Source organism: Papilio polytes, unplaced genomic scaffold (assembly GCF_000836215.1).
Source record: "Papilio polytes unplaced genomic scaffold, Ppol_1.0 DF821400.1, whole genome shotgun sequence".
NCBI classification, from domain to species: domain Eukaryota; kingdom Metazoa; phylum Arthropoda; class Insecta; order Lepidoptera; family Papilionidae; genus Papilio; species Papilio polytes.
The window spans coordinates 995,307-1,022,322 of record NW_013527804.1 but is presented as its reverse complement, the minus strand read 5'-3'; the positions used below and the strand labels follow the sequence as shown (position 1 = coordinate 1,022,322).

Sequence of the window (27,016 nt, the reverse complement as noted above, 5' to 3'; positions counted from 1 at the left end):
CGGTGACTCATATTATGTCATAGGAAGACATTTTCACCTTGTCACGAATTAAGGATACATTGTTACGCCTTTTGACGTCATAAGTACATTAGAATATATTTTAGTTTCTTAAACCACGAAAAAAATTTACTATTGATTTTTTTTTAAATATCTAAACAGATCGTAATCCTGTCTATTTTTATCACAGATTCAAACACAAAACATAATAATCTTTCAAGTCGTTTTTTTTTTCATACTAATTCTACTCAACATTCGTCCCCACTGAGGGGCTCGGAGCCTTCCCAAAGTTAGTGACTAGGCCATAGTCAATCACGCTGGCCAACTGCGGGTTGACTTCACACATATCTTTGAATTTCTTCGCCGATATGTGCATCACGATGTTTTCCTTCACCGTAAGAACGTCGGGTAAATTATGTTCATAGGAAAATTCGAAAAATCAAAAATCACATTAGTACAGCGGGATTCGAACCAAAGACCTGTAGATTATAAGTCAAACGCTTACCACTGAGCCACCGACGCTCCTGTGGTAATTTAATTACAATATGACAATATCAATGTAATAAGCTTCACAGTTCCGCTGTATAACAGAAGGTAAAAAATAATTTAGTAATTAAATAGGTCAGATGTCGTAAACATTTTCGCTCATAACATCAACAGCACTTGACCGCAAATTGAATCTTTCGCCCCGGACATTGTGTTCAATTTTCAATGGTACTTGTTCGACTTAAATTGGTGTTGGTAAATTATTAACTAACCATTGCGTTTATGGGTGCCATGTCTTAAGTTAAAGACAATGTTACTAACACAGTAGAACCTCGGTAACTTAAAAACCTCTATAACTTTAAAAAATAATATGTTCCCTTCAGAGCCCAAAACCTCTACATCATAGACGCTTGATAACTTAAAACCTCTATAACTTATTTTGAATTTCCTCTACTGTATTATAAATGCTAAAATTAGATGGATGTTTGTTAGAGTTTGTAGCCTAAACTGCTGAACGGATTTCGATGAAATTTGACATTGATAGATGTCTAGAAGTAGATATAGGCTACTCAGTTTTGTTTTTTTAATTCCACACGAACAGAGTCGCGGGCGAAAGTAGACAATAACAATTTTAATAGACCAATTTAGGGTAGATATCCTAGTTTTTGACATTATTTTTTACTGTACAAAATCCACTTTTATATGTCTACTGATATATTTCCATCAAGTATTATTAATAATATTTACTATTAATGATGTAACTAAACTAATTAAATAGGGGTGACCCGCATCTATTTCCCACCCTTCGATATAAGTTTTTTTTTTATAACATAAGGTGGCAATCGAGCAAGCGGCCACCTGAAACCACCAAAATGGCGAAGCGACCGCTGCCCATAGACATCCGCAATTGCAGATGCGTTGCCTACCCTTATACAACGGAGGAGGAGACGCACATAAAGAGGATATTTCCCCTTCCTATGCTTCTCCTCCACCGTCAAATCCACTTCCTCTCCCCAACCTCTCCTTACAAGAAAAGGGTGGTAAAGAGAAAGGGACTTAAATTAGGCCTCCGGCACCACACTCATCAGACGAAATTGCTTCCATTTCACGCCTGTCTTCTGTGTGGTCGTGGTATTACACCGGGCGTGCCGGCCCATTCGTGCTAAGATGTTAAAGCGGGCACTACCACTGTTAAAAGTATAAGTGCTTCTTTTTAACTGTCAAGTATTTTGTACACAGAAGGGAGGGTGAAATTAAAATAATAATAAAATCCACAGATGTGTGGAATAGGAGGAAGTAAGTAGAAAATATTTATGAGGTATCATTATGTGACTAAACTATCGCACAATTGTTTAGTCTCGCTTTGATTCCTATGACCTTATATGGAGGTAACACTACTCGATGTTTAGTTGTGGATTGGCTACGAAACAATCGATAAACGAAAGTTATGCGATATTTTATAGTGTGTCTAAATAATTTAGATTAGTATGACAATTCACTTCAAATTTAGTAGGGATGGGTTGTGTGTAGTCATGAATCTTATCGATTTTCGATTTTTATTCTTGTAGAAGTTGGAATCGATAAATTTATAGTTATAACTTATGAAATAAAAACACTGTTTTCTCAAATTAATAATGACCATAACAAATAATGAGAGTAAATAAATGTTTATTACTACTACAGCCGTACGTAAACGAATTGGATTTCGCTATTATTACTGTCATCGCTAAATTCTCTACACTATAATCAATACTAGAATTGTCCTCTCAATTACTTAATAAGAAAATTTTAGTTAAACCAAATATCGATAGTTTATAATTGTTCGCTGCGTGTTTGTTTCGTCACTACGGTACCTGTCTATTAAGTATGGCATTTGCCTTCATAGAAATTTAATATCAAACTAATCTATCTTATTTAGACAAACTATAGTCAAAAGTGTGTGTCAGCTCATGATTACAAACTTTAAGCATTTGTTTCTAACACCAGATGATTATGAAATTTTATATCAAATTCAGAAAATATAAAAATGTACTTTCTTAACTGACATCTTTCTCCTTATCCTATTGTCGTATGGTCGGCGCAATAGGTTTTTGTCCTCCACATAACTATCATACGTCATCTCAGTCACTCCCTTCATCATGTCACCTTTCACGCAATCCATCCATCTCTTTCTATGTCTACCTCTACCGGTGTACCACACTCATAATTAACGTTCTCCTTGTAACGACATTCAACCAAAAATTAAAACAACAATCATATTTTCTATTATTTAAAACATCAAATTGTCCCCGCGTGCGTTATCCGAACGCTTTTTACTTTTTAATTTTTTTTAAAAGCTCCGACGCAACGACAATGCGCGTTGAGTCATACAGCCAGAGATCGTTGCCCCCGACTCCCGCGCTGTCAACATGGCGGTTGTTGAAACAAACATTATAACAATTTATGGGTCAACTTGGTAATGAATAATTGAGCCGTGATAAGTAACTAAATGTTTATTATAATGTAAACAAATTTTCTGTATTTAATCCTGTAAACTTAACAGACTTTATACTCCAGATTTTTTTAATAAATCATCTTGAAACTACGCCAATCTGCCAAGGTTTTATACATAAATCTTTTTTCAACCGACTACCCAAACGACGGAGGGTCTCAATACGATTGTATGTTTTATTTTCTATGGGATCGAATTGTAGAGTTTCATAATTGCGTTAGTTATTTAAATTTTATAAATTATTTCTAACTTTCATTGCGTAGAATTGAAAAAATTCTATTTTGTCTTTTAAAATCTTATCTTATCAGGAAAATAGTAAAACTAGTATCTAATATGGCTGCTATTTCCGCCAGACAAACCCCAGTGCGTTTATTATGAAGTTACTAAATTAATTAATTTTAATCACTGCTCAATTAGCCGCTATTTAAACAAATAACTATTCATTTCTATATATTTCCTTGTTTTACTAATTAGTACCCAAAACATCTTAGTTATTAAGTTCCGTTAGTCATATACCTAATTGGTACTGACAAAAATAATAAATGCAAAAATAGATACCAAAGTGGAATTATTTAAATTCTTTTACAATAAAAATTTTATTTTTTAATACCAACATTACAGAGTTAAAAATATCGAACCATCTCGAACACAATAGTAACAGCGAGAAAGTGTAAAAATAAATACCATCAAAATCCATTGTAGATTTCTATAAATAAAACTGGCAACCCAGAACACAAGTTACAGTTGAATAAAAATAAAAAAGTAAGTAATAATAATCGTAATTCGGAACGCACCGTGCACCGTACCGACATTGTTGCGCGCCTTTTTTGCCCGCGAAAGTTTGACAGGTGAGTCATACACGAAGGTTGCACATGCTATGCGAGACATTCCGATGCAAGATAACCTTGAATTGCGAAGACCATGCCTAAATAAATGTTTGGAAACACACGAGAGAAGCAATTTTAAAATCATACTATCGAGACAGATATAAAGGCATATTCCAAAAGGTTAGGATGTTTTATAACGAATTATATAGCTCTGACGATTTAGGCAGCGTAACCCGAGACAAGTTAAAATTTATTGGTTTTTTTAACGCCAGTGTCCAGACATACGCTTTTTATTAATGGTTCCTCAATATTAGTAATAAAAAAATATAGCCTATGTTACTCACAGGTAAATTACCTTTCTAACGGTGAAACAATTTTTAAAATCGACCCAGTCGTTTTTGAGTTATTTCAATACATACAAAAATACAAATCTTTCCTCTTTATATTACTATAGATTCGTGCTTTTCAAGTTTCAGACGGACAGTAAATCTAGACTTCCTACTTAGTCATGACCTAAACAGGCGCCTGGGATCGTTTGCAAACTAAAATTAGCTAAACTCGATGCCTTAAGTCCAGAGGACATAAGATCGGGTATCAATTTTATCAATACTCAAATAACACTCGTATTTCAAACAAATAAGGATCATTTTACAATAATTTTGAAAAACCAAAAACGAAGTATCAAAGATAATCTTTATCACAGTGTGGTAAGGTTGTCTTTTGAACGTTTCTAGGTCAAGTTACATTTGACATGGATATTGGTACGTGTACGGAAAAGTTTTGTTGAGTAATTAATAACAATCACGTATTAGATGTTGGAATGAAATTTTGTATTCAAACGATTATCCTCCTTAAGTTTATCAGAATTAGGGTGATATTTCCGTAGACTGTTTCTAGTAATTTGATATGAAAGTTATGGAATTCCGTCTATTATTGTGTGGTTATAAAAAAATAAAAATGTCATGTACAATATTTAAAATTAAAATAATGCATAAAAATATGTCAACTAGAAAAAAAATTGTGGCGACCCTCAGGAATGAAGAAACGATCAGGAGAGTGAGAAAAAAAATATTTTACACTAGCTGTTCTCGTGCGACTTCATCCGCATAAATTTAAGAAAATTTTATTTTACTGCTGACATGTGTCAATTTATCAATAGCAAATGTCAAAATGACATGACATGACAAACCTTGGCAACCTTGCTTCCTTGACGTTGGCAGCAACTTATGGTCTATTTCCCACATTAGGATTTTTATCCTCTAAGTTTAATGGCGTGAAATATATATCCTTAAGCTTAACGTAAGTGTAGGGCTTTTTATTAAAAAAATAGTTATTCAAAAATATGCTGTAATTGCTGACATCTTAGGCAACAAAGAAGTGTGTGTTTACGCTTTATTATAATAGTATAGATTTAATTCAGTTAAAACTTATATTAAGATGCCCTCAACAAATACAGCCGGAATATATTAACAATTGGATTTTCTAAGAATTGCATATAATTTAAAACTGTTTATTTTCCTTGTAACAAATTATTCACACACATGTTTGTTATATAAAATATAGAATATACTGCCTTGTCATTGTGAGGCATAGAACGTTCGTACAATATAGAAAGTGTTATTATATTATCAACGATAAACGTAACTGCGCGTATGTAGGGTGACCACAAATTCACGGGATGTTTCCCGATATACCACACAGGTATATTGTTTATATCCGATCCGACTATTGGGTTGATCAACAGGTGGGCCAGTCGACACATTAGGAAACACCTAACAAACGAAGCAAGAGGTTGGTGAGCATCTACGCTCTACTACGTGATCTAAACATGCCTAGTCCAAAACAATTTGCCAGCATCAAATTTATTTCAAATTCCCCTAAAATCGTTAAAATATCGAGCATCTCTTGAAAAGTCACTTATATAAATTGATATTGCGGTTAAGTACTAAATTATTCTGTAAAATTATTGTCGCATTTAATTATCTATTTACCAGTAAAATAAAAACAAGAGTGCTTCTTTAAAGTAATATTATTAAAGAGAAAAAAAACTTATTACACAATTTATTTAAAATAAAAGTGTTTCATTCAGTCAGTCATAATTACACTGAGAACTCTTGAAATTCTAAATGTCTCAAATTTGGGACAGTCCCATATTTAGTATGGTCACACTAGCGATCTCCGGGATTGCGAAAACTTAACTACCGCGAAGCAGTTAAAGCATGATCTCAGTTAGCGGTTATAGAGGTCGCTAGTGTCTTATAGACCAACTTTACTGACCAAAAGTTAAATCTTACAAATATTACCAAGTAAGATAAATTTTCACTGTTGCAATAATTAAATTTCATTTAAATTTATCCATAACTAGCTGTTGCTCGCGACTTCGTCCGCGTTAAATATTTTAACTATTATATTTTTTTTTAAATATAGCCTATGTTACTCACAGATAAATTTCCTTTCTAACGGTAAAAGAACTTTTAAAAACTGCCCAATAGTTTTTGAGTTATTTCAATACATACAAAAATATAAATCTTTCCTCTTTATAATATTAGTATAGAAGTATAGATACAGATATACGTGAAAGGCGACAGAAAAGTAGTGACGAATATTGTGGACGAAAACTGGTACACAAACCCCATCTATACTAATATAATAAAGCGTAAACACGCACAACTTTTGGCGTAAGATGTCAGCAATCACAGTTATTTTTTTAATAACCCCTTCTTTAATAAAAAGCCCTACAACACGGTTTAGGCTATACATTTTCACGCTATTAAACGGGGTAAATAGATTGGAAACCTTCACGTGTGAAAGGGACCAGCTAGTATAGAGATAAAAATGGGTAGATGATTTTTGTTTATTGTGACAGCTGTCAAAATTGCGCGGCATCATACAGATTGATGAACAATGACACAGATAAGAAAATGTAATTGTATTATTGACCAACAGTCACCACAGATTAAATAAACAATACAAAGTCACACGCTCGAGTTATCATTGATAAGAATCACAATTTGTTTTGATGGAAGTATTATCTTAATACGTTTTTTGTTGACTGAACGATAATGTTTTCGGGATGCATATTTAAATATTCATTTTTTTAATCCTTATATACCTGAAGTGTTGTTGATACCGGGGTTATAAATCGCATTGGGCTCCAGTCGATTTTATTTTAAATACTAGCTTTCGGTCGCGACTTTGTTCGCGTAGGATTTAAAAAAAAAGTAAGTATCCAATGTGTTCTTCCACATCCATGCCAATTTTCATCGATATGCGTTCAGCCTTTTAGGCTACAAACTCTAACAAACATCCATCCATATAAGCTTTCGCATTTATAATATTAGTAAGAAGTAACATTAGGCTGCTTACATGTTACCTTTGACTGATAATCTTTAAGTTATAAAACAAAAAGAAGCATATCACAAAAATATATAGAAATATCGTTTTGTTTTGTACTATTTTTCACCTATAGTAAAAAACACAGTAAAGGGTTGAGCCCCTTCGTGACCGTTTCGGTTGCTATACCACACTTCTTGTGTTTCAAAATCCATAAAGCCCTAAACGTAAGAATAATATGGATTATCCAAACCGTCACCCCGCTCTGTCCCCAAGTGGGGACAGATGAAATAAAAGTTTCATCCGTTCCACATTTAAGTCCCACTATCACCAATAAGATGACAGATGAAACCGTTATGAAATAACAAAGTCCCAACCGTCACCTCATCGCAAAAGGTGGGACGGATGTAACTTTTTATTCTCATCTGTCTTCACGTGGGGACAGAGCGGGGTAACGGTTGGATATAATCCAATAATATGGACATTCCTGAAAACAATTTTATAAAACACTAGCTTTCGCCCGCGACTCCGTCCGCGTGGCATTGAAAAAAACAAAAGTGAATAGCCTATGTGTTCTTCCAGACTATCCTCCACATCTATGCCAAATTTCATCAAAATCCGTTCAGCCGTTTAGGCTACAAACTCTAACAAACAACCATCCATCCATCCATCCATGATCCATATTAGTATGATTAGTACGAGTATGATATCAGCATATAACCCGTGTCGCCGCACTATGACAGAAAAAGTGAAATGAACGCTCTCTGTTCCACTCTGAATATTTTACTTGCATAAATAAGTGTAGGTCTTAATTTTATAACCAACTAAATTAGGGTTGCCAAGTTAGTCTTCCATCATGTTAAGTCGGTAATTTTTTTAAACAATTTATTTAATTAATACTATCGTTTTAAACTCAGAGCAACACTTCTCGTCAGGACTCAGGATCGCGCGCAAATATCAAGCCTTCAAATGACATTGACAGCTGTCAGCTAGAGACGTGACGTTTATATCGATAATCTAGTGTTTGTTTCTTAACAGTATGAGGATGTAAAAAGGGTTGTTCGAAATATAACTGTACTTACGAAAATATATTTAACTAAAAAAATATCACATCCTACGTCCACAATATTTCGCAGTTAAGAATTGGGGAACACGTTTCAAAATAGATATATGGTAGTTCTTATCAATATTGCAAGTTAATAATAAAATACTTATAAAACTATGTTAAATAGTTTTCCATTTAATCTTACTAATATTATAAATGCGAAAGTTTAGATGGATGGATGGATGGATGTTAGAGTTTGCAACCCAAACTGCTGAACGGATCTCGATGAAATTTGGCATAGATGTAGAGGATAGTCTGGAAGAACACAAAGCCTATTCACTTTTGTTTTTTTTTAATTCAACGCGGACAGAGTCGTGGGCGAAAGCTCGTTTAGTATAAAACTTACCTTCTGTCTATAAAATATTAATATAAATAAACCCATTATATTATTTACTGAAGCAGTAAATGGCAATATCAATACTATTCACATAACAATTATTTTAATAGGAACCTTTTTATGTAGGGCTGTGAAATTAACAATCTAGATTTCTTATATTTTAATAATCTCATAACATATTTTCATTATAATTTGATACATGTAGAAGAGAATTGTAGCTACAGTCTACATAATACTGATCTAATTTAAAAAATAAATTATTTCTTTATTGTTTTTGACAACCCTAAACATAGAGAGGAAACCTCGTGCCCGATAATTTGTAGAATAACGAGCTATATGGCCGCGCAGATAAAATTACGCTAATTAAATTTCAAATCTGAAAACATCCACGTGAATCCATACTTTTCTTTCGTTTTAATGTGAGTTTCCATTGCTGAAATACCTGTACAAACACATGTTATGTCTATTTTTTAGAATTATGAAAGAGAGAACAATATTTCATACATCAACAGTAAAAACGCGGTAATCTTCATATTTTCAAAGAACTTCTGATTCTAAAAAAATTGTGTTTTAACATATCGCCATTCCAACAGTGGTGTAGGCAGATATTACGGTCCGATTCCGATACTTCTAACATCCATACATACTTGTCAAATAACCAACAGCTTTCAGCTATAAAAGTAACATTTTTCAACTAATGCATTATAAACTGCATTTCTAAATATATAGACAGCAGAAAAGTAATAAAAATGGATCCATCGTAAAACCGTCGTTTTATTGTTTAATAAAAACCAAATAACTCTCAAGTGGCCAGTTCCGTATAACATTTTTAACACGTTCGTTGTCTTGAGATTTTTTTTAATACGTGAAAAGCATTTCACGTCTTAAAATATTACTAATAAATTATAAATTATACGAAAAGAACACTTATTTTCCTTTTTTAATTATCCTAATCCTAGGGTAAATCTTTCTCTTGTCATCAATTATCTTACTAATCTCACTAATATTATAAATGCGAAAGTTTAGATGGATGTGTTAGGGTTTGTAGCCTAAACTGCTGAACGGATCTCGATGAAATTTGGCATAGATGTAGTCTGAGACAACACATACGCTACTAACTTTGTTTAATTCCACACGGACTTCGCGGGAGAAAACTAGTAAAGAATATGAGAAGAAAGAAATCCAGTGATGTTTCAAAGTACCTTTAAATAAAGAACACTATCTCAGTCTATCTTCGACGTAACAAAAAAAAAATAAAAATTATCGTCTTAAAATACGGAACTCTACAACACTGGCCAGTTTTATTCTCGGGTTTTCAATAATATATAGCTGTCAAATTAAAACTAAAATGGCAACACAGATTATAGGTATATAAATCTTCTGTGGATCGCTAAATGATAATAAGCTGTTGTCCGCGACTTTCTTGCGCGGAATTAAAAAAAATATTAGTAACCGTGTATGAATAAACTATGCTCTACATCTATGCCTTTCAGCGATATCTGTTCTAGAGATACCTTCAAACATCCAGCCATCTGAAATTTCGCATTTATATTAGTAAGATTAATAAATAAACAAGTTTTTGCATGTTACGCTTCTCTACTTAATAATAGTGTTGGAAACGAGATATAAATAGTGCTTGTTTCGTCTCTTTTTGCCATAAAGTTAATATAAATCTAAAATGTATAACCTTGCTTCAAATAATTCCGCTTCTCTGCCAACACATCTGTGATAATAGTCAGCTGTTGGAAGTTTTTACCGTATGATTACAGTAGGTTCCCATTGCAGTAATCTCATACCAAAAAATTACCATCTGTCATTCGCTTTAAACAAACAAAGATGCCAATGTTAGTAATACAGTCAGAACAAGATAGATTAGGACTACGGTTATAGGTAAAATATGTTCGTATTCATAGTCCGAATGTCAGAATTAATTCAAATATTATTATTAAATATTTGAATATTATCATTTAATAATTATTATACTAGCTATCGCTCGCCTCTACGTCCGCATGGATTATAAAAAAAATAAAAGTAAGTAGCTTATGTGTACCAGACTATACTCTACATCTATGTTAAATTTCATCAAGATTCGTTCAGCAGTTTAGACTACAAACTCAAACAAACCTTTCTAATCAGTTCATTCCCTACTAGCATGGGATTACATTTAACGATATTTCTACGTTTTATTACAATCTAGTGTTGCCATAAGATGTGACATTCGAGTCGTATTCTTCACGATGCCGTTGTTAACCTATGGATTTAAAAATAACCAACTTCTTACTTTATATTTACTGGAAGTACTTTTTCAAGCTTTAGATCCCAATCTTTCTCATTGCAACAGCTACGTCAAATCTTTCACTGAGATCCCAAATAACTTTGATCGTATAATGTTTACATAAAACAGTCTGCGGTTTTGTATGCACGCACTGATACTAAACATATCTATTTCTGGAGTAAGAGTTTGAAAAATAAATAATTCGGCAGTGCTCGATTGCGGCGGCACGGCCGCATAGAGAAATTATTGAATTTTGCTACAATATGCATTTGATTTATTCGTGTTAAAAATCACAAGCAATAGAAACTATTTTGTTAGAGTCAATCTGAAGTAAACAATTAGATTATCTTTGAATTTCTTCGCCGATATGTGCAGGTTGTATCACGATGTTTTCCTTCACCGTAAGAACGTCGGGTAAATTATGTACATATGAAAATTCGAAAGATCGAAAATCACATTGGTACAGCGGGATTCAAACCCAAGACCTGTAGATTACAAGTCAAGTGCTTAAACCACTGAGCCACCGACGCTATAACAATTAATTTATTCTCTAATATTAGTATGGACTATAGATTGATCACTCACACTGGCCGAAGTGAGCCATTACTTTTTCTTTCTCGAAATTTATACGCAAAAATCAACTAACATCAAAACTACGATCAAATCTACAAATTAATAAACAATTAAATTAAATAATTATTTTAATTAAACAATAAATTAATAATAAATAAATCTTCATTTAAAGTCTTCAAAACTCAAGAGGTACGAACATCGTGAATATTCCACGCAATTCCGCTGCTTTGAGATCCTAGGAAAAGTTACCATTATTACTAACTTGTACAAGAGTCATTAAATAATCACTAAGAGATCCATTATTTATTGAATGTGGCAATATCATCATCATTATCCTCCTTATTCTACTTCCGTAGGGTCGGCACAACAGGTTTTTGTCCTCCAAATAACACTATCATCCGTCATCATCTTTTTGATCATGTCACCTTTCACGCAATCCATCCATCTCTTTCTACGTCTACCTCTACCTATGTACCCTTACTCCCGTAGGGTCGGCGCGACAGGTTTTTGTTCTCCACATAACTTTATCATACGTCATCTCAGTCATCATCTTTTTGATCATGTCACCTTTCACGCAATCCATCCATCTCTTTCTACGTCTACCTCTACCGATGTACCCTTATTCCCGTAGGGTCGGCGCAACAGGTTTTTGTCCTCCACATAATTCTATCATACGTCATCTCAGTCATTATCTTTTTGATCATGTCACCTTTCACGCAATCCATCCATCTCTTTCTAGGTGGCAATTAACATATTGCTTACAAAAAATCTCATCTTAGATTTCAAGTTTATTTTTTAAAATTGGTATTATTATAATAATATTCAAACGGGTAAAATCGATAACTTAACTCGCTTTTCATAGAAATCTGCATGGTTACAAGATAGATGGACAAAATCTTGTCGCTTTCTTAACAACCCCTACCCTGCTAAATGCACTTTACTATCCCTATCTCTATATCAAAAGGATGAGGAATGAAAAACTATAATTAACCCTTTGTAAAATATATAAGTGGTCTTATAAATTAAGAGCGACCGCACACATTTGACTAGAATATCGCACTATGCGATTGTCCATTATTTCGCGGCCAATACAACTGTTTAGTTGCACAACTAAAAATCGTGTATGCGCACTATATAAGCTCGTACAATCAAAGCGAGATTAAACAGTTTTGCTATAATTTAGTCAAAGATTATTCTACTGAATGCAAACCTAGTCAAAAGGGTTGTTAAGCCCTGGCTTTTTATCTGTTAACTAGTTGCTCCCATTCGACTACATCCGCATAAAATTGTAAAATTTATCAAGTTCTTAATTGCATATGTCAAAATACCTATGACCTTACTATGGCAATCTTGCTTCTTGATGTTGGCAACTCGTATCGTATGGTCCCTTTCCCACATTAGGGTTTTTATCAAAATATTTACCCCCTAACTTTAATGGCGTGAAAATATATAGCCTAAAGCCTGACGTTAGTGTAGGGCTTTTTATTAAATAAAGAATTATTCAAAAATATGGTGTAATTGCTGACATCTTAGGCAACATAGAAGTGTGTGTTTACGCTTTATTATAATAGTATAGATAAGTGGTTATTGTATTTTATCAAATAATAATAATAATGTTCGAGATATAAACTTTCTAACGCGATAAGATAAATGTTATTTTAACCCGACAATAATATTCTAGGATACATTTATTTTTAATCTTCGTTTCATTTATTAACTCTCGTTTCATTTATTTAATTTATGTTTCATTTCAAACTAGCCGTAGGGTAACTCAACTAAAATCGACCTACAGATCACCTCACCGTTCACCTATTTGCAGATCAGTGCCGGCTCACATATTAACTCAATTTGTACCTGCATATAGTTATGCTTTCAAGTCACCGGTCTACCATAATTATATTAGATAACATTGACCCATCTGCTAATACAATTGAGCTGTAGCTCAACCGTTCTTAGTGAGCCAATTTTGATTTAGCTCGAAAGTGATTTATCTATTTCGAACAGAATACTTACTGGTGTCCGCCTATGCAGTAGTGTGCCGACAGGACTTGGTATCTTGGTAGGCGTACTGCCGTGCGGGCTTCTAGCTGCAATAGAAAACAACAATAAAAAATTTAATAAATAGAGGTTGCAGTACATTACTTGTTAAATAACTACCCCTATATTACTTACTAGCTGTTGCTCGCGACTTCACCCGTGAGAAATTAAAAAATACAGCCTATGTTACTGATAACAAAGCTTTTTAATGGTGACAAATTTTTTGAAATTGGGCCAGTAGTTTTTGAGTTTCACTACATACAAAAATACAAATCTTTTCTCTTTATAATATTAATCTAGACTACTATAATAATACGAAAGTTGGATGTATGTTTGTTAATTTGTAGCCTAAACTTCCCGGATCTCAATGGAATTTGCAATAAATATATACTCTGGAAGAACACATACACTTTTGTTTTTTTTTTAAATCATTATTTGTCAACACTTGTGTGTAAAGGGGACAGTTGAAAACCAGCGTATGAGCAAAAACTAGTTACAAACAATAACAATCATCATCATCATCACCAGCTCACTATACGTCCCCATCGAGGGGCTCGGAGCCTACCCTAAGTAAGGGATAGCTAGGTTATAGTCAACCACGCTCGCCCACTGCGGGTAGATTTCACACATATCTTTGAATTTCTTCGCCGATATGTGGATCACGATGTTTTCCATCACCGTAAGAACGTCGAGTAAAAAATGAACATATGAAAATTCGAAAAATCTAAAATCACATAATAATAATTGCTTGATATTATTACCAAGGTGAACAGGTGACATATGACATTACAAACACGCATCACGTAACATCAAGGCATCAGAGTGAAATAAAAAATATGTGTCATTGAATAAAGCGAGATAGAAGATCTATAAATAACACTTCGATCTTTAATCTATGCAAATACAAATAACGTATTTTAACCGCCGAAACAATATATTGTCATCTCTATTATTCTCTATGGGGTAAAAGAGACAAAACATGTTTTTATACGATATGTAATTGACAAAGTACAGAATTGTGCCATTCTTTTCTCAACTAATATAATAAACCGTAAATAATCACTACGTTTATGCAAGATGTCGGAAATCACAGTATATTTTTTATTAATTATTTTTATAATAAAAATCCCTACAGTTACGACACGCTATAGTCTAAATATTTTCACCCTATTCAATTTAGGGGATAAGTAAATTGGAAAAAAGTCACGGGAAAGGGACAATAACTACAATCCAATAGCAGCAAAGATTGCCAATGGTAAAAGCCTTTGTTGTCATTTGTGCATTTGAATTTTTACATTTGCAAATAAAATCTAGGGAATGTAAACAATAAACTAACGTTTTTTATATCATAAAGTGTCACAGAAAGACCGCCCATACATATATACTGTCTACTTTTATTTGACAGAGAGGACTCAAGAATATTTCCCTTGCATCCTGCATCTTCCGTCAAATCTTTTTATACCACTGACATTTTAGTCGTCAGAGACTTTGTGGTTCCGTTTATTCTTACATTCTTTACAATATTATTTTATATAACAGTTTGATTTATATTTAGTTTTACTTTTAATTGGTGCTATCGATTTCAGTTGCGGTGGCCCTTCTCTCTTTGTTTTCTCTACCCTTACAAGATGCTTGATATAGATGTTTCGATTTCTACACGACCTTTTGTCACTTTCGTTTGGTCACACACGAGCGAGCCGGTGGGCGAGAACTAGTGTTACGTTTGTAACTAAATCTATATTACATACTCAGAGATCAACGACTTTCATGCTTTCACGTACACTTTGTATGATAACTTGATGTTGCATTACCGTCGGTTTCCACTGAAAGTGTACCCATAAAAAGGTCAAGTTATTATACTAGCTTTTGAACGCGACTTCGTCTCCGTAAAATTAGTAAACATAGCCTATTTTACTCACTGATAACGTAGCTTTTCAATGGTGAAAGAATTTTTGAGATCGGTTCAGTAGTTTTTGAGTTATTTCAATACATACAAAAATACAAATCTTTCCTCTTTATAATTTAAGTACAGAAGTACAAATTTAAATAAATAAATAAAATAAACTTATTTCAGTGTAAACTATAGACAGGATCTTACCCCAAATAAACAAAGTCAGGTAAAAAGGGTATATTCTATACTTCTATACTATTATAATAAAGCGTAAACACACACTTCTTTAATTCTTTTTTTAATAAAAAGCCCTACACTTGCGTCACGTTTTAGGCTATATATTTTAACGCCATTGAACTAAGAGGTAAATGTTCTGGATAAAAACCCTAATGTGGGAAAGAGACCATAAGTTACTGCCAACATCAAGGAAGCAAGGTTGTCGTCAAATCATGTCATTTTGACATTTGGAATTGATAATTTGACAAATGTAAACAATAAAATAAAAATTTCTTAATTTCATGCGGATGAAGTCGCACGAAACAACTAGTCCATTAATAATAACAAAATTCTTTACGCAACTTTACCCCCCTTTTCAGCCCCATCTTAATTTATAGTCCCTACAGTCTAGCTAGTCTAGACAAAACATTTGAGGTCAACGATCTCTATTACCTTATAAGGGTTGTACCTTTCGCTCAAACATACCTTATAAGGAAAACAAATTGAACTGCATTCCTTTATAAATAACTCTGTCTGAATAACTTGGTGGATATAACATTGTTTCGTAGTTATCTATACTTCTATACTAAAATGGAAATTTTATGCGACGAGACGATGGGGACATAAACCAGAAAGTGTTAAGATTGAATGTGGATGGCTACAAAGGAAGAGGAAGACCGAAGAAAGTATGGATGGATTGTGTGAAAGAGGATATGCTTAAGAAAGGAGTGGATTCAGATATGACGGCTGATAGAGATGTATGGAAGAGCAGCACATACTGTGCCGACCCTCCGTAAGGGATAAGCGCAAGTGGATGATGATGTTGACTTCTATACTAAAATAATAAAGCGTAAACACACACTACTTCGTGGCGTAAGATGTCAGCAATCACAGCATATTTTTGAATAATTCTTTCTTTAATAAAAAGCTCTACACTTACGACATGTTTTAGGCTATATATTTTCACTTTATTAAACTTAGGGGGTAAAAAAATTGGAAAAAACCTTAATGCGTGAAAGGGGCTATAAACTACAAGCTACCAACATTAAGGAAGCAAGGTTATTATGGTAGAAGTAATTTTTTTACATTTTTATAATTTAATGCGGATGAAGTCGCACGGGAACAGCTAGTGTACTAATATATGCTACCATTAGTCGATTACTTCTCCTTTCGTACCTAGCTTTTAAAAAGTAACATAAATCTATACTCTATGTTTAAAAATTCTTTCACTTTTAAAAATTTAATTTATCTGTGAATAACATAGGTTATGCTTTTTATAATTCAATTTCACGCGGATGAATTCGCGAGCAACTAGTATACAATAAATAAATACAAACTTGTTACATAAAATTGTAATAATTAGAAGAAACTTTTATTTGTTTAAAAGGTATTTCAGTCAACAACAAGCATACACTTAAGGAATCCATCACACAAAGCATTGTAGTCTTGGGTAGTACACGTACGAAGTACTAAAAAGTAATGTTACTGGGCACTGTACTAAAAGTAACGTTACCGAACAGCTTCTGTTAATCGGACATTTAGTACTTTTAGCACACTACACGATATCGGTGTTCGCCTTTTTGTCAGATTGAAGCATCCACCTTCGATAATGAGAATCAAAAATGGATAAAATTATTCATAACTAAATTTATTTTCGCTAATAACGTATGTTTAACCATGCTTAAAATTTGATGTGAAGTAATATATAACCCTCGTTATATTCTATTCACGTATTGTGTTTTCACAAATCTGAAGTACTAAAGGTACTAAAAGTGTGTACTAGTACGTTTTCCCAATTGTACTAGTACGGTGCGCACTTGCAGATGTCCGATTAAGCCCAAGACTAAAGCATTGTATATCTCTTTCTTTATAATTGACAAATATCGCTAGCTATCGTCTCGCTTACGCATTTCGTGTGACATATGGTTGAGTAAATAGTGTTGCACTTATGACGTAATCAAGCGTTAAAAATATCGCACACGTGTTTACATTAATGACGTAATTAATCGATTACAGTAGAACTACATAAGGAATATTATTCTATATGACTAGATTTGGCTCGACTCGAGCGGAAGTAAACAAATTTGGTAATCGATTTTTCAATCGATAAAAATTTTTAAATTTATTTTTTAACATAACAGTACACAACATTGCAATATAAATAAATCCAATATTAACTCAGTCTGCTCTTGTCCCTAAGTAGTTTGTGCACAGTATGTAGTATTGCATACATTTCTATCAGCTGTCATATTTGATCACTGCCTTTATATCATCCAACTCAAAAATATTTCCAATGTAAAATTATTAATGTTACAGTTTTTTGGTCAACTCTATTCTTAACTTATATCTATATTATAAAGATTTGTATTTTTGTATGTATTGGGCTGATTTTAAAATTCTTTATAGTATTGAAATATCAATATAAGAAAAATATAATATTCAGTAAATACTTACGTTTACCAGGCAAGCAGCGTGGACTGAGTGGTGCGCTGTCAGGATATGAGATGATTAAGTCTGCATCCTTTGCTAAGGTATTGTTGTTATAATTCTTTACACTCTCCGCCCAATCTTGTATCCAAGTTTTGTCACCTTTACATCTATTTAGACTCATATAAGACAACCTTCCGACCATCTGATCCGGTGTAATATCTGATGATATTCCACTGTCATCTTGTAATGCTTTCTGGGCATTTTTTAGTGCGCTACTCTCAAATGTACCTTCAAATGGGACACCTTTACTAGGCAATGATACTGGGACTGAAGACTCTCTTGACAATCGGTGGATGTAATCAGTCTTGTCTATTTCAGATTTAGTTAAACTGCAACGTCTCCTCACAGGTGTATCTATCTTAATAGAATTTTTCATACTTAGTACTCCTGAAGTTGTGACAGAAGTAAAGCTACCAATGTCTTGATCTTCGATTACTTTCGGTTTAGGGAAAGTCTTTTCCGTTATCGTCCGTACTCTATTTTTTATTTTCTCTAAATAACTTCTTGTTGATTTTATTTGTTTTGATGTTTGTACCGCTAAGTCATTTTCGTTAGGAGATTCATAACAACAGGAGATTTCTAATACGTTTTTGTCTTTGGAGACTTTGTTTGGGATGTCAAAGGCTGTGTGGGTGACAGGGGAACGTAGACCAACTTCCCTTCTCGGTTCTTTTGTTATCACCCTTTGTGGATTCGGGAAATCGAACACTATCTCTGGATCTCTTTCTATATTACGTTTGTTTATCGAATTGTCTATGGCTTCCTTGAGTAAATCTGCACCGAAAGACCTGTCTATACTCATTCTAGCTTTTTGTTCTTCTGTGTAATTGTCTGCTTCGATAGTGTATGTCCCAGTTGATGAATTATTAGATTGTCTATCCATTTCATCATCTATAAACAATGCATGGGGTTTCGGAGGACACTTATTGAATAATAAATCAGGAGTTTCTGACATCGCTCTCACTTTTATTGTGGGACTTCTAGATGGTTCTGGAGTGGATAAACCATTGTCTGGTGTAAGGATATCTAATTCAGGACTAGAGATATCTGTTATCATTATACCTTCGGGACTTTGGTCTATTATGTTGGCCATGACATGCTTGTGATAGCTAAGGTTGCTGTAACTTGGTGTTTTATGAATGACAGTTGAATTAGAGTTGCTAGCGGACAATGGCAGTATTAAATTTTGTCGAGAACTGAAATTCTCACTTCTAGACATAATGCTATCGACTATCGGACTTTTTGATTGTTTCTTTGGTTGTAATGAGTCAGTTATAGGTGATTTTATATGCCTATTTGTTATAGGACTGGTTACAAAGGTTTTATCAACATTTTGTGCAAGAGGGCTGCTTTTAAGTTTAACAGAGTTGGAAACACCACTGTCTTCTTGATCGGAGGAGAAGTAACCTTCGGAATTGTAACCTTGAGCTTTTCTTGGGAGTTTTACTGACATAGGAGGTCGCTGAATAGTCGGGCTTTGTCTAGTTGTGCCAGCGGACATCGACTGCACTCTTTGGTGCCGTGCCTGAGACTTTTTTGCCAGTTCTTCCAGTCTTCGGTTATCAAATCTTTTACTCTCCCCAAAATCGACTGTGAAGGCCATCGGATGCGGTTTGGGACTCGTGGGCTCCGATTTTTCCTGACCTGCCTCAACGCCATCGTTCTTTTCGCCTTGGTTGTCCGATGATGATGTTGGTTCGTCGCAAACGGTGCTCTGCCCTTCCGATAAAGGGCTGGATACGTCGTCGACACTAACACTCATATTTTCAAGGATTTAATGACATCATAATTCACGAAAACCACCGCACTTTCGCAATTATTTCTTTTCACTTTGAAGTAAAAAGCACGAAAAATAAAGCACAGATTTTCTAGAAATAAATATTAAGAATCGATTCGAAAAGTGGAACGAGAGCAAAGGAAAAAATAAAAAACGAACTACGCCTACAACATACGTTCGCGACTAGATTTCGTTCGCGAATCGTACGCAATGCATAGACACGACCAAAGCAAAACTATAATAAACTCTACGTTCAACTTTGCCTTTGCAAATTGGATTTCCTTTGTCCCATTTATTGAATACTTTGTCGTTTTGTGGCAACTCTAGTCAGATTTTTAAAATGGTATATTTATATAGATATAAACGTCGTAGTCTTTCTGCCAGTGAATTATAAATAAATAATTTCACATAAAAAATGATTTTTATTCGTTTGTATTAAATTTGGAGAGCAATTTAAATAAAACAGCAGAAAAAGCAGTATTTAGAACCGAAATCTTCTCTTTAATATTTTACTTTTATATTTGATTTTCAAGACATCGAAAATCTGTTGCGCTAACGGAACACAGTTCCAATGTCAATTTACCTCATCCACAGATAATACAAAAATTTGGTGGGAACATCAGTCACAGGAAGAATGGCAGATGCAGCGTTTTCCAGGGATGGAAAATATTATTCTGCCCTGACTCATGACGGCAGGTTAAGAATATGGGATACAGAAACCAATGTCCTCAAACAAGAGTACACTCCAGATCTACATTTAACCGCACCACCACTATGTTTGCAATGGATAAGTGTCACACAATCAGTGAGTACACACACGTGGTTTTTTAAGAGCTTTGTAATAATTTAAACTCTTTTTCCATCATTTGCCTAACAGTTTTAATACTATTTTATAGATATCTCCACTTGTAATGTTGTTACTCAATAAAAGCTTAGCAAAAATCTTTAAAGTTTTGACATAACCTTTTCAGGTTTCACCACAAAAAGGCGGTCGAAGGAAATCAGTTAGTGAAAATGAAACACAAGCAATAGCATTAGGAACAACCAGTGGAAAGATTCTATTATATTCTGTAGCACAAGGGAAAGTGGAATCAGTGTTAGTTGACCAGAAAAATCATATAAATAACAAAGTAAAGAGTCTTGATTGGCATCGAAAGTATGGATTGTTAAGTTGTACAGGAGACAATAGTGTCCAGGAATGGGACCTGGAGACAGCTAAAGTTAGACATAGGTACAAAATAAATGTTGATAATAAGAGTAAACAAACAAATGGTGTAAGCGCAATTAAAATAATTCCACACAGTGAGGTAATTAATGACAGTATACATTATTTTTCTTAATTTTAGGCTAATAAAACTATGCATATCTCTTATATGTTAAAAGATACCAATACTAGGTTAACATTATATAGAGAAAATATTTATATTTTGTATGTATTGAAACAACTCAAAAAGTACTGGACTGATTTCAAAAATTCTTTCACCAATGAAAAGTTGTGTTATCACCGAGTAGTAGGCTATATTTATTGCTATTTTAATTCCATTGTGACATATAAAACATACAAAATGAAAGAAAACATAGATATCTAAACATTAAAAGCTAAATTTATGATATTAATTGTTTTGTACTTTATCGGAAACTTGATTCTAAAAATCAAACCAAATTTAAGAGATTCACACTAACTTTATGTACTTTATATTCAAATTGAATTTTAACAAAAATAAAATTAACCACATTGTCTATAAAAGTATGGTATCTAAGATATTTAATTAATTTGAGTATTTTCTGTATTATTTTCAGCAAACATCAGCAAAATATATCGTAGCAGCATCATGGCAACTCAGGATATGGCGTTTGCAAGACAATCAGGCAACGTTAGTGAAGAATTTAGGACACAATGCATCTCCAAAGGCATTACTCTCCTTAGCAATATCAGGGAAGACTTGCTGGCTTATAGAAGGATCACAGTATGTATTTATGATAATTTCAATAGCTCTTATGTAGATAATCATAACCTATAATACTGTGATTTACACTTTGTTGTATGTTTTTTAACTAGTGGAATATGAAACCATTTTTAAAACACCTAGTACATATCTCTGGCCCATTGTATTTTTTTTAATAACAGAAGGTGGCAAATGAGCAAGTGGCCACCTGATTCCACCAAAATGGAAAGTGACCTCTGTCCATAAACATCCGCAATTGCAGATCCGTTGCCTACCTTAATTAACAGAGGAGAAGATGCACATAAACATTTCCCCTTCTTATGCGTCTCCTCCACCAACAAATCCACTTTTCCTTCCCATCCTCTTAAGCAAAGGGTGGAAAGGGAAAGGGACTAAAATTAGGCCTCTGACAACACACTCATTAGACGAAACGCGGAATTGCTTCCAGTTCATGCCTGTTTTCTATGTGGTCGTGGTATTACACCGGGCGAGTCGGCCCATTCGAGCAAAGATTGTAAAGCAGGCTCTACCACTTGCAGCTTGACTCTAAAGATATCTATGAATTTCCTCACAGATAAAATTTTTTTAGATAAATGTACCGTTTCGAAATTCCGCAGTGTTCCACTTTTGGAAATATTACCTTGTTTATTGCAACAAGACAAATAACTTATTAGATATTTTCGTACATACACATATATAAGCTGCGTTTTATCGAGTTTTGTTCCGTAACTCGTTTTAAAATGTTCAAACGATTTTAGCTTTTAAGAGAAACCGACAATTTCCTTGACTGTACATATCTTCATCCACTTGCCCTTATCCCTTACGGAGAGTCAGCACAGTATGTGCTGCTCTTCTATACATCTCTATCAGACGTCATATCTGAATCCACTCCTCTCTTAAGCATATCCTCTTTCACACAATCCATCCATACTTTCTTTGATTGTACATATAAAATTCATAAATTGAATGAAACACACAAACATTGTACACAAATACAGTAATAACTACTGATAAAATACTCTAACAATAATATTACATATAATACTAGCTGCCCGCCCCGGCTTCGCCCGTGGTACTTACATGTATTGTACATATAAACCTTCCTTAAGAATTACTCTATCTATTAAAAAAACCACATCTGCAATGTTTTAATTTCGTCAAACTGGTAATGACGTCAATTTTGGGAGAAGGGGGGGGTCATTAAGAAATGACGATAGGATGATTGTATGGGGGGGGAGGTCTAAAGTCTGAAAAAATCGATGACGTAATTTATGGACGGCCCCTATTTGGTCAAACCTAATTTAAACCTTACTATTTCCAGGAACGAAAGACTTCTATCATTCTGGGATGTAACAATCATGGACGACCTAACTAATGGTGATGAACCAACACCAAACAAACGTCAAAGAAAGAAATCTACCAGCGCACCGATTGTGGCAACACCGACTTATAACTTCGTTCTAGAGGATGCTCCTAAAATTATTGACGTGAATGTGCAAACTGAAGAAGGTGGTACCAAGTTACAGTTGGCTGCGGCAACAAGAAGTGGTGTTGTTCATTATTACGGACATATGCTTAATGGGTGAGATTTGTAATTAAAATTGCTTATAATATAGATTATAAATTTTTCTTAGGCAAATTTAATGCAACTCTTTCTTACTTTTTAATTGGAATGAAATGATAAAGTATTTATATGTTTACTAATATTGTAAATGTGAAAGTTAACGTAGATGAATGATTGTTAGAGATAAAATTGGTGACATTTTTTTTTAATAAAAATATTAGTAGGTTTTTGTTATTTTGCTAATGTTTCTTTTAACCATTCCAACTAAGCTCTAGGCTTGTATTAGGATAAAGTTCACCACAATAGTCGAACGGCGGGATTCGAATCCTCGACTGCAACATTGGTAGTCCTTACCCCAAAGTATTGGGCTATTAGCGCTTAATATACATATGTACAATCTGAACGCACAACCAGATTACTAAGTTTCTTTTTAATTCGCACGCAAACGAAGTCCCAATCTTTACTAATATTATAAAACGATAGATTTGTATTTTTGTGTATTGAAATAACTTAAAAACTACTGGGAGGGTTTCTAAAATTCTTTCACCAATAGAAGCTATGTTACCACTGAGTAACATAGGCTATATTTATAATAATTTCTTAATTTAACATAGCCGAGGTTACAGCAACAGCTAGTAGCTAATATTAAAATACTAGCTTTCGCCCGCAACTTCGTCCGCGTGGAAGTAAAAAAAAAAACAAAACTGAGTAGCCATGTGTTCCAGACTCTCTACATCTATACCAAATTTCATCAAAATCCTTTCAGCCATTTAGGCTACAAACTCTAACAAACATTCATCTAAACTTTCGCATTTATAATATTAGTACGATGTTTATTATTGTAAGTTCAAGAAATTGAATTATTAAATATTTTTTCCAGCGCATCAACAAAACCAATAAAACCATCAGTTACGGTACAAGTGACAACAGCTGATGCCACTCCGCTGCCCCTTCAGTGCTGTTGTTTAACAACTACGGGAGATTTACTTCTAGGATATACTAATTCTATTATATGGACGTTCGAACGACTTGTAAGTATTTTTTTTATAATACAAGATGGCAAACGAGCAAGCGGTCTGAATCCACCAAAATGGAAAGCGATCGCTGCACATAAACATCCGCAATCGCAGCGCTGCCTACCCTTCATTGACAGAGGAGACGCACATAAAGAGGACATTTCCCTTCCTATGCATCTCCACAATCAAATCCACTTACCTATTAAGAAAAGGGTGAAAAGGGAAAAGGACTAAAATTAGGCCTCCGGCACCACACTCATCAGAGTATAGGCGGAATTACTTCCACTTCAATCCTGTCTTCTGTGTGGTCGTGGTATTGTTGGGGGCGAGCCGACCCTACATTGCGAATATGTTAAAGCGGGCTCTACGGGGAATTAAAAAATAAATGTGTCGCCTATGTGTTCTGTGACTGTCTACATATATGACAATCATCGAGAACCGTTCACTTTAGGCTAAAAACTCTAACAAACATCCATAAACTTTTGCCTAGTACTAAAGTCTAGTAATTACTACTACTATGGTTATCAACTCCTACTACTAGGCTAGTAATTTAATCGAGTACCAAGTAAATAGCTAAATTACAATAAAATCAGTCTGAGATTTGCTAACTTTTGCTAAATATTAGTTCAAACGTTTTTTAGTTACTTGGGCCATAGTTATTACTATTTTTATTTTCCTGCTGAAGAAGACGAGAGCAATAAATTATCATACCAATATTATAAATGCGAAAGTTTAGATGGATGTTTGTTAGAGGTTGTAGCCTAAACTGCTGAACATCTTGATGAAATTTGGCCCAGACGTAAAAGATAGTCTGGAAGAACACGTAGGTTACTCATTTTTATTTTTTTTAATTCCACACGGACGGAGTCGCGGGCGAAAGCTAATCTATGCTATTATTACAATGTAGTATTTTTGTATGTATTGAAATTACTCAAAACCTGGCCGATGTTAAAAATTCTTCCACCATTAAAAAGGTAGTAAAAAATAAATTTATTGTTTAATAATTTTAAAGTGCTATATATTAATATTTTTTTCAGACGCCAGATTTAAGTACAAAAACACAAGTTTTAATACGAGGTGATACGAAGGACAGAAAGAAACAGAAACAAACCAACGAAGTGAACAAAGTGCGTTCTGATAGTAAGAATGACGTCACATACGTGGAGCCGATGGGCGGTGTTACTAGGAAACGGACCACGCCCGGCGGACAGGTTAGTGTTATAGTTACTGTGTCTAAAAATTTTGTTTTGTTACTAATAATGAAAATTTCCTAAGGATGTTGGCAATCGTTACTAAAATGTTGACAACTTAAAGATGTCTGCAACAGTTACTAGAAATTTTGACAAGTTACTCTTTAGTAACTATATCTTATACAAACAGTTACCAAAAAATATTAGCAAGTTATTGAAAATATCAGAAACTAGCTGTTCCCGTGGATTTACTTGGGTGGCACATTTTCTTATCTGTTTCTGTATCAATCTGTATGATGCCGCGCAATTTTGACAGCTGTCACAATAAACACTTCGTAAATTAAAATCATCTACCCATTTTTTCTCTATACTAGCTGTTCCCATGCGATTTTATCCGCATATAAAAACTTTATTTCATTATTTTACATTCGTCAAATTCTCAATCGCAAATGTCAAAATCTTGTTTCCTTGATGTTGGCAGCTACATATGGTCTCTTTCCCACATTAGGGTTTTCTCAACACACACTTGTTTGTTGCCTAAAATGTAAGCAATCGCAACATATTTTCGAATAACTCTTATTTTAATAAAAAGCCCTACACTTACGTCACGCTTTAGGCTATATATTTTCACGCCATTAAACTTAGGGGGTAAATATTTTGGATAAAAACCCTAATGTGGGAAAGAGACCATAAATTGCTGCCAACATAAAGAAAGCAAGATTGCTAAGGTTTGTCATTTTGATATTTGCTATTGATAATTTGACAAATTTAAACAATAAAATGATTTTTATTATTCTAGGGGGATGAAGTCGCACGGGAACAGCTAGTCTCTATATAAAAATACGTTTTTTTTATAATTTCCAGGTGGAAGTGTCTATGGAAGCAAGACTTGCTAACTTATCCCTAGATGTGAAAAGTCCAGGAAAATCAGCAGTTAATCAGAACTTAACTAAGTTATTGATGCAAGGATTACATTCTAATGACAAGAAGTATGTAATAGTTATAATATAATATAATTTATTTGACGGTTTTCGCGAAACAAATGGTTATTGTGCGACAACCTTAATAGATATGCTATCGCGGACTTTTATTTAGCAAATTTAATGGGCTACAATTCTTCCATACATCATTTTTATGTAAGTCTTATAGTTTAGGCTATGAAAGCAAAGAAAACAAAAATGACCCAAAATTTCGTTACGCGATTTTGAACTAAACTATTTAACTACGTAGTCTTAGACTCCAAAAATCAAACCAAAAAATGGGACCCACCTAAAAGCATTACCTTTCGGATAAAAAAAGAATTATCAAAATCGGTCCAATAGCGGCGGAGTTATGCCGTAACACACATAAAAAAAAACATACAGACGAATTGATTACCTCCTTTTGGGAAGTCGGTCAAAAATGGTTAAATAGTCATCTATACTTATCTAATTAGGAAAGATTTGTATTTTTGTATGTATTGAAA

At 33.9% G+C, this 27,016-nt stretch overlaps 2 protein-coding genes across 4 annotated transcripts in view; one reads left to right on the top strand and one right to left on the bottom strand.

Annotated features, from left to right (window-relative positions):
• Positions 1-20,125, bottom strand: part of LOC106108862 — a 39,036-nt gene extending 18,911 nt beyond the window's left edge. For all 3 annotated transcript variants that reach the window (XR_001225970.1, XR_001225971.1, XM_013290157.1), the window contains exons 1-2: positions 18,023-20,125; positions 13,438-13,511 (exon numbers count right to left, since the gene is read on the bottom strand). Coding sequence is in view for 1 of the 3 variants with exons in the window: in XM_013290157.1 (XP_013145611.1) it covers positions 13,438-13,511; positions 18,023-19,820 (1,872 nt within the window). In the remaining 2 variants the exon portion in view is untranslated. The remainder of the gene's footprint in view (positions 1-13,437; positions 13,512-18,022) is intronic.
• Positions 20,126-20,430: 305 nt separating this feature from the next.
• LOC106108978 (WD repeat-containing protein 43) overlaps positions 20,431-27,016 on the top strand; it is a 10,544-nt gene continuing 3,958 nt past the window's right edge. The window contains exons 1-7 of the mRNA XM_013290351.1: positions 20,431-20,640; positions 20,807-21,142; positions 21,636-21,802; positions 23,103-23,363; positions 24,226-24,376; positions 25,399-25,572; positions 26,416-26,540. Of these exons, the coding sequence (XP_013145805.1) occupies positions 20,470-20,640; positions 20,807-21,142; positions 21,636-21,802; positions 23,103-23,363; positions 24,226-24,376; positions 25,399-25,572; positions 26,416-26,540 (1,385 nt within the window). The 5' untranslated portion in view covers positions 20,431-20,469. The remainder of the gene's footprint in view (positions 20,641-20,806; positions 21,143-21,635; positions 21,803-23,102; positions 23,364-24,225; positions 24,377-25,398; positions 25,573-26,415; positions 26,541-27,016) is intronic.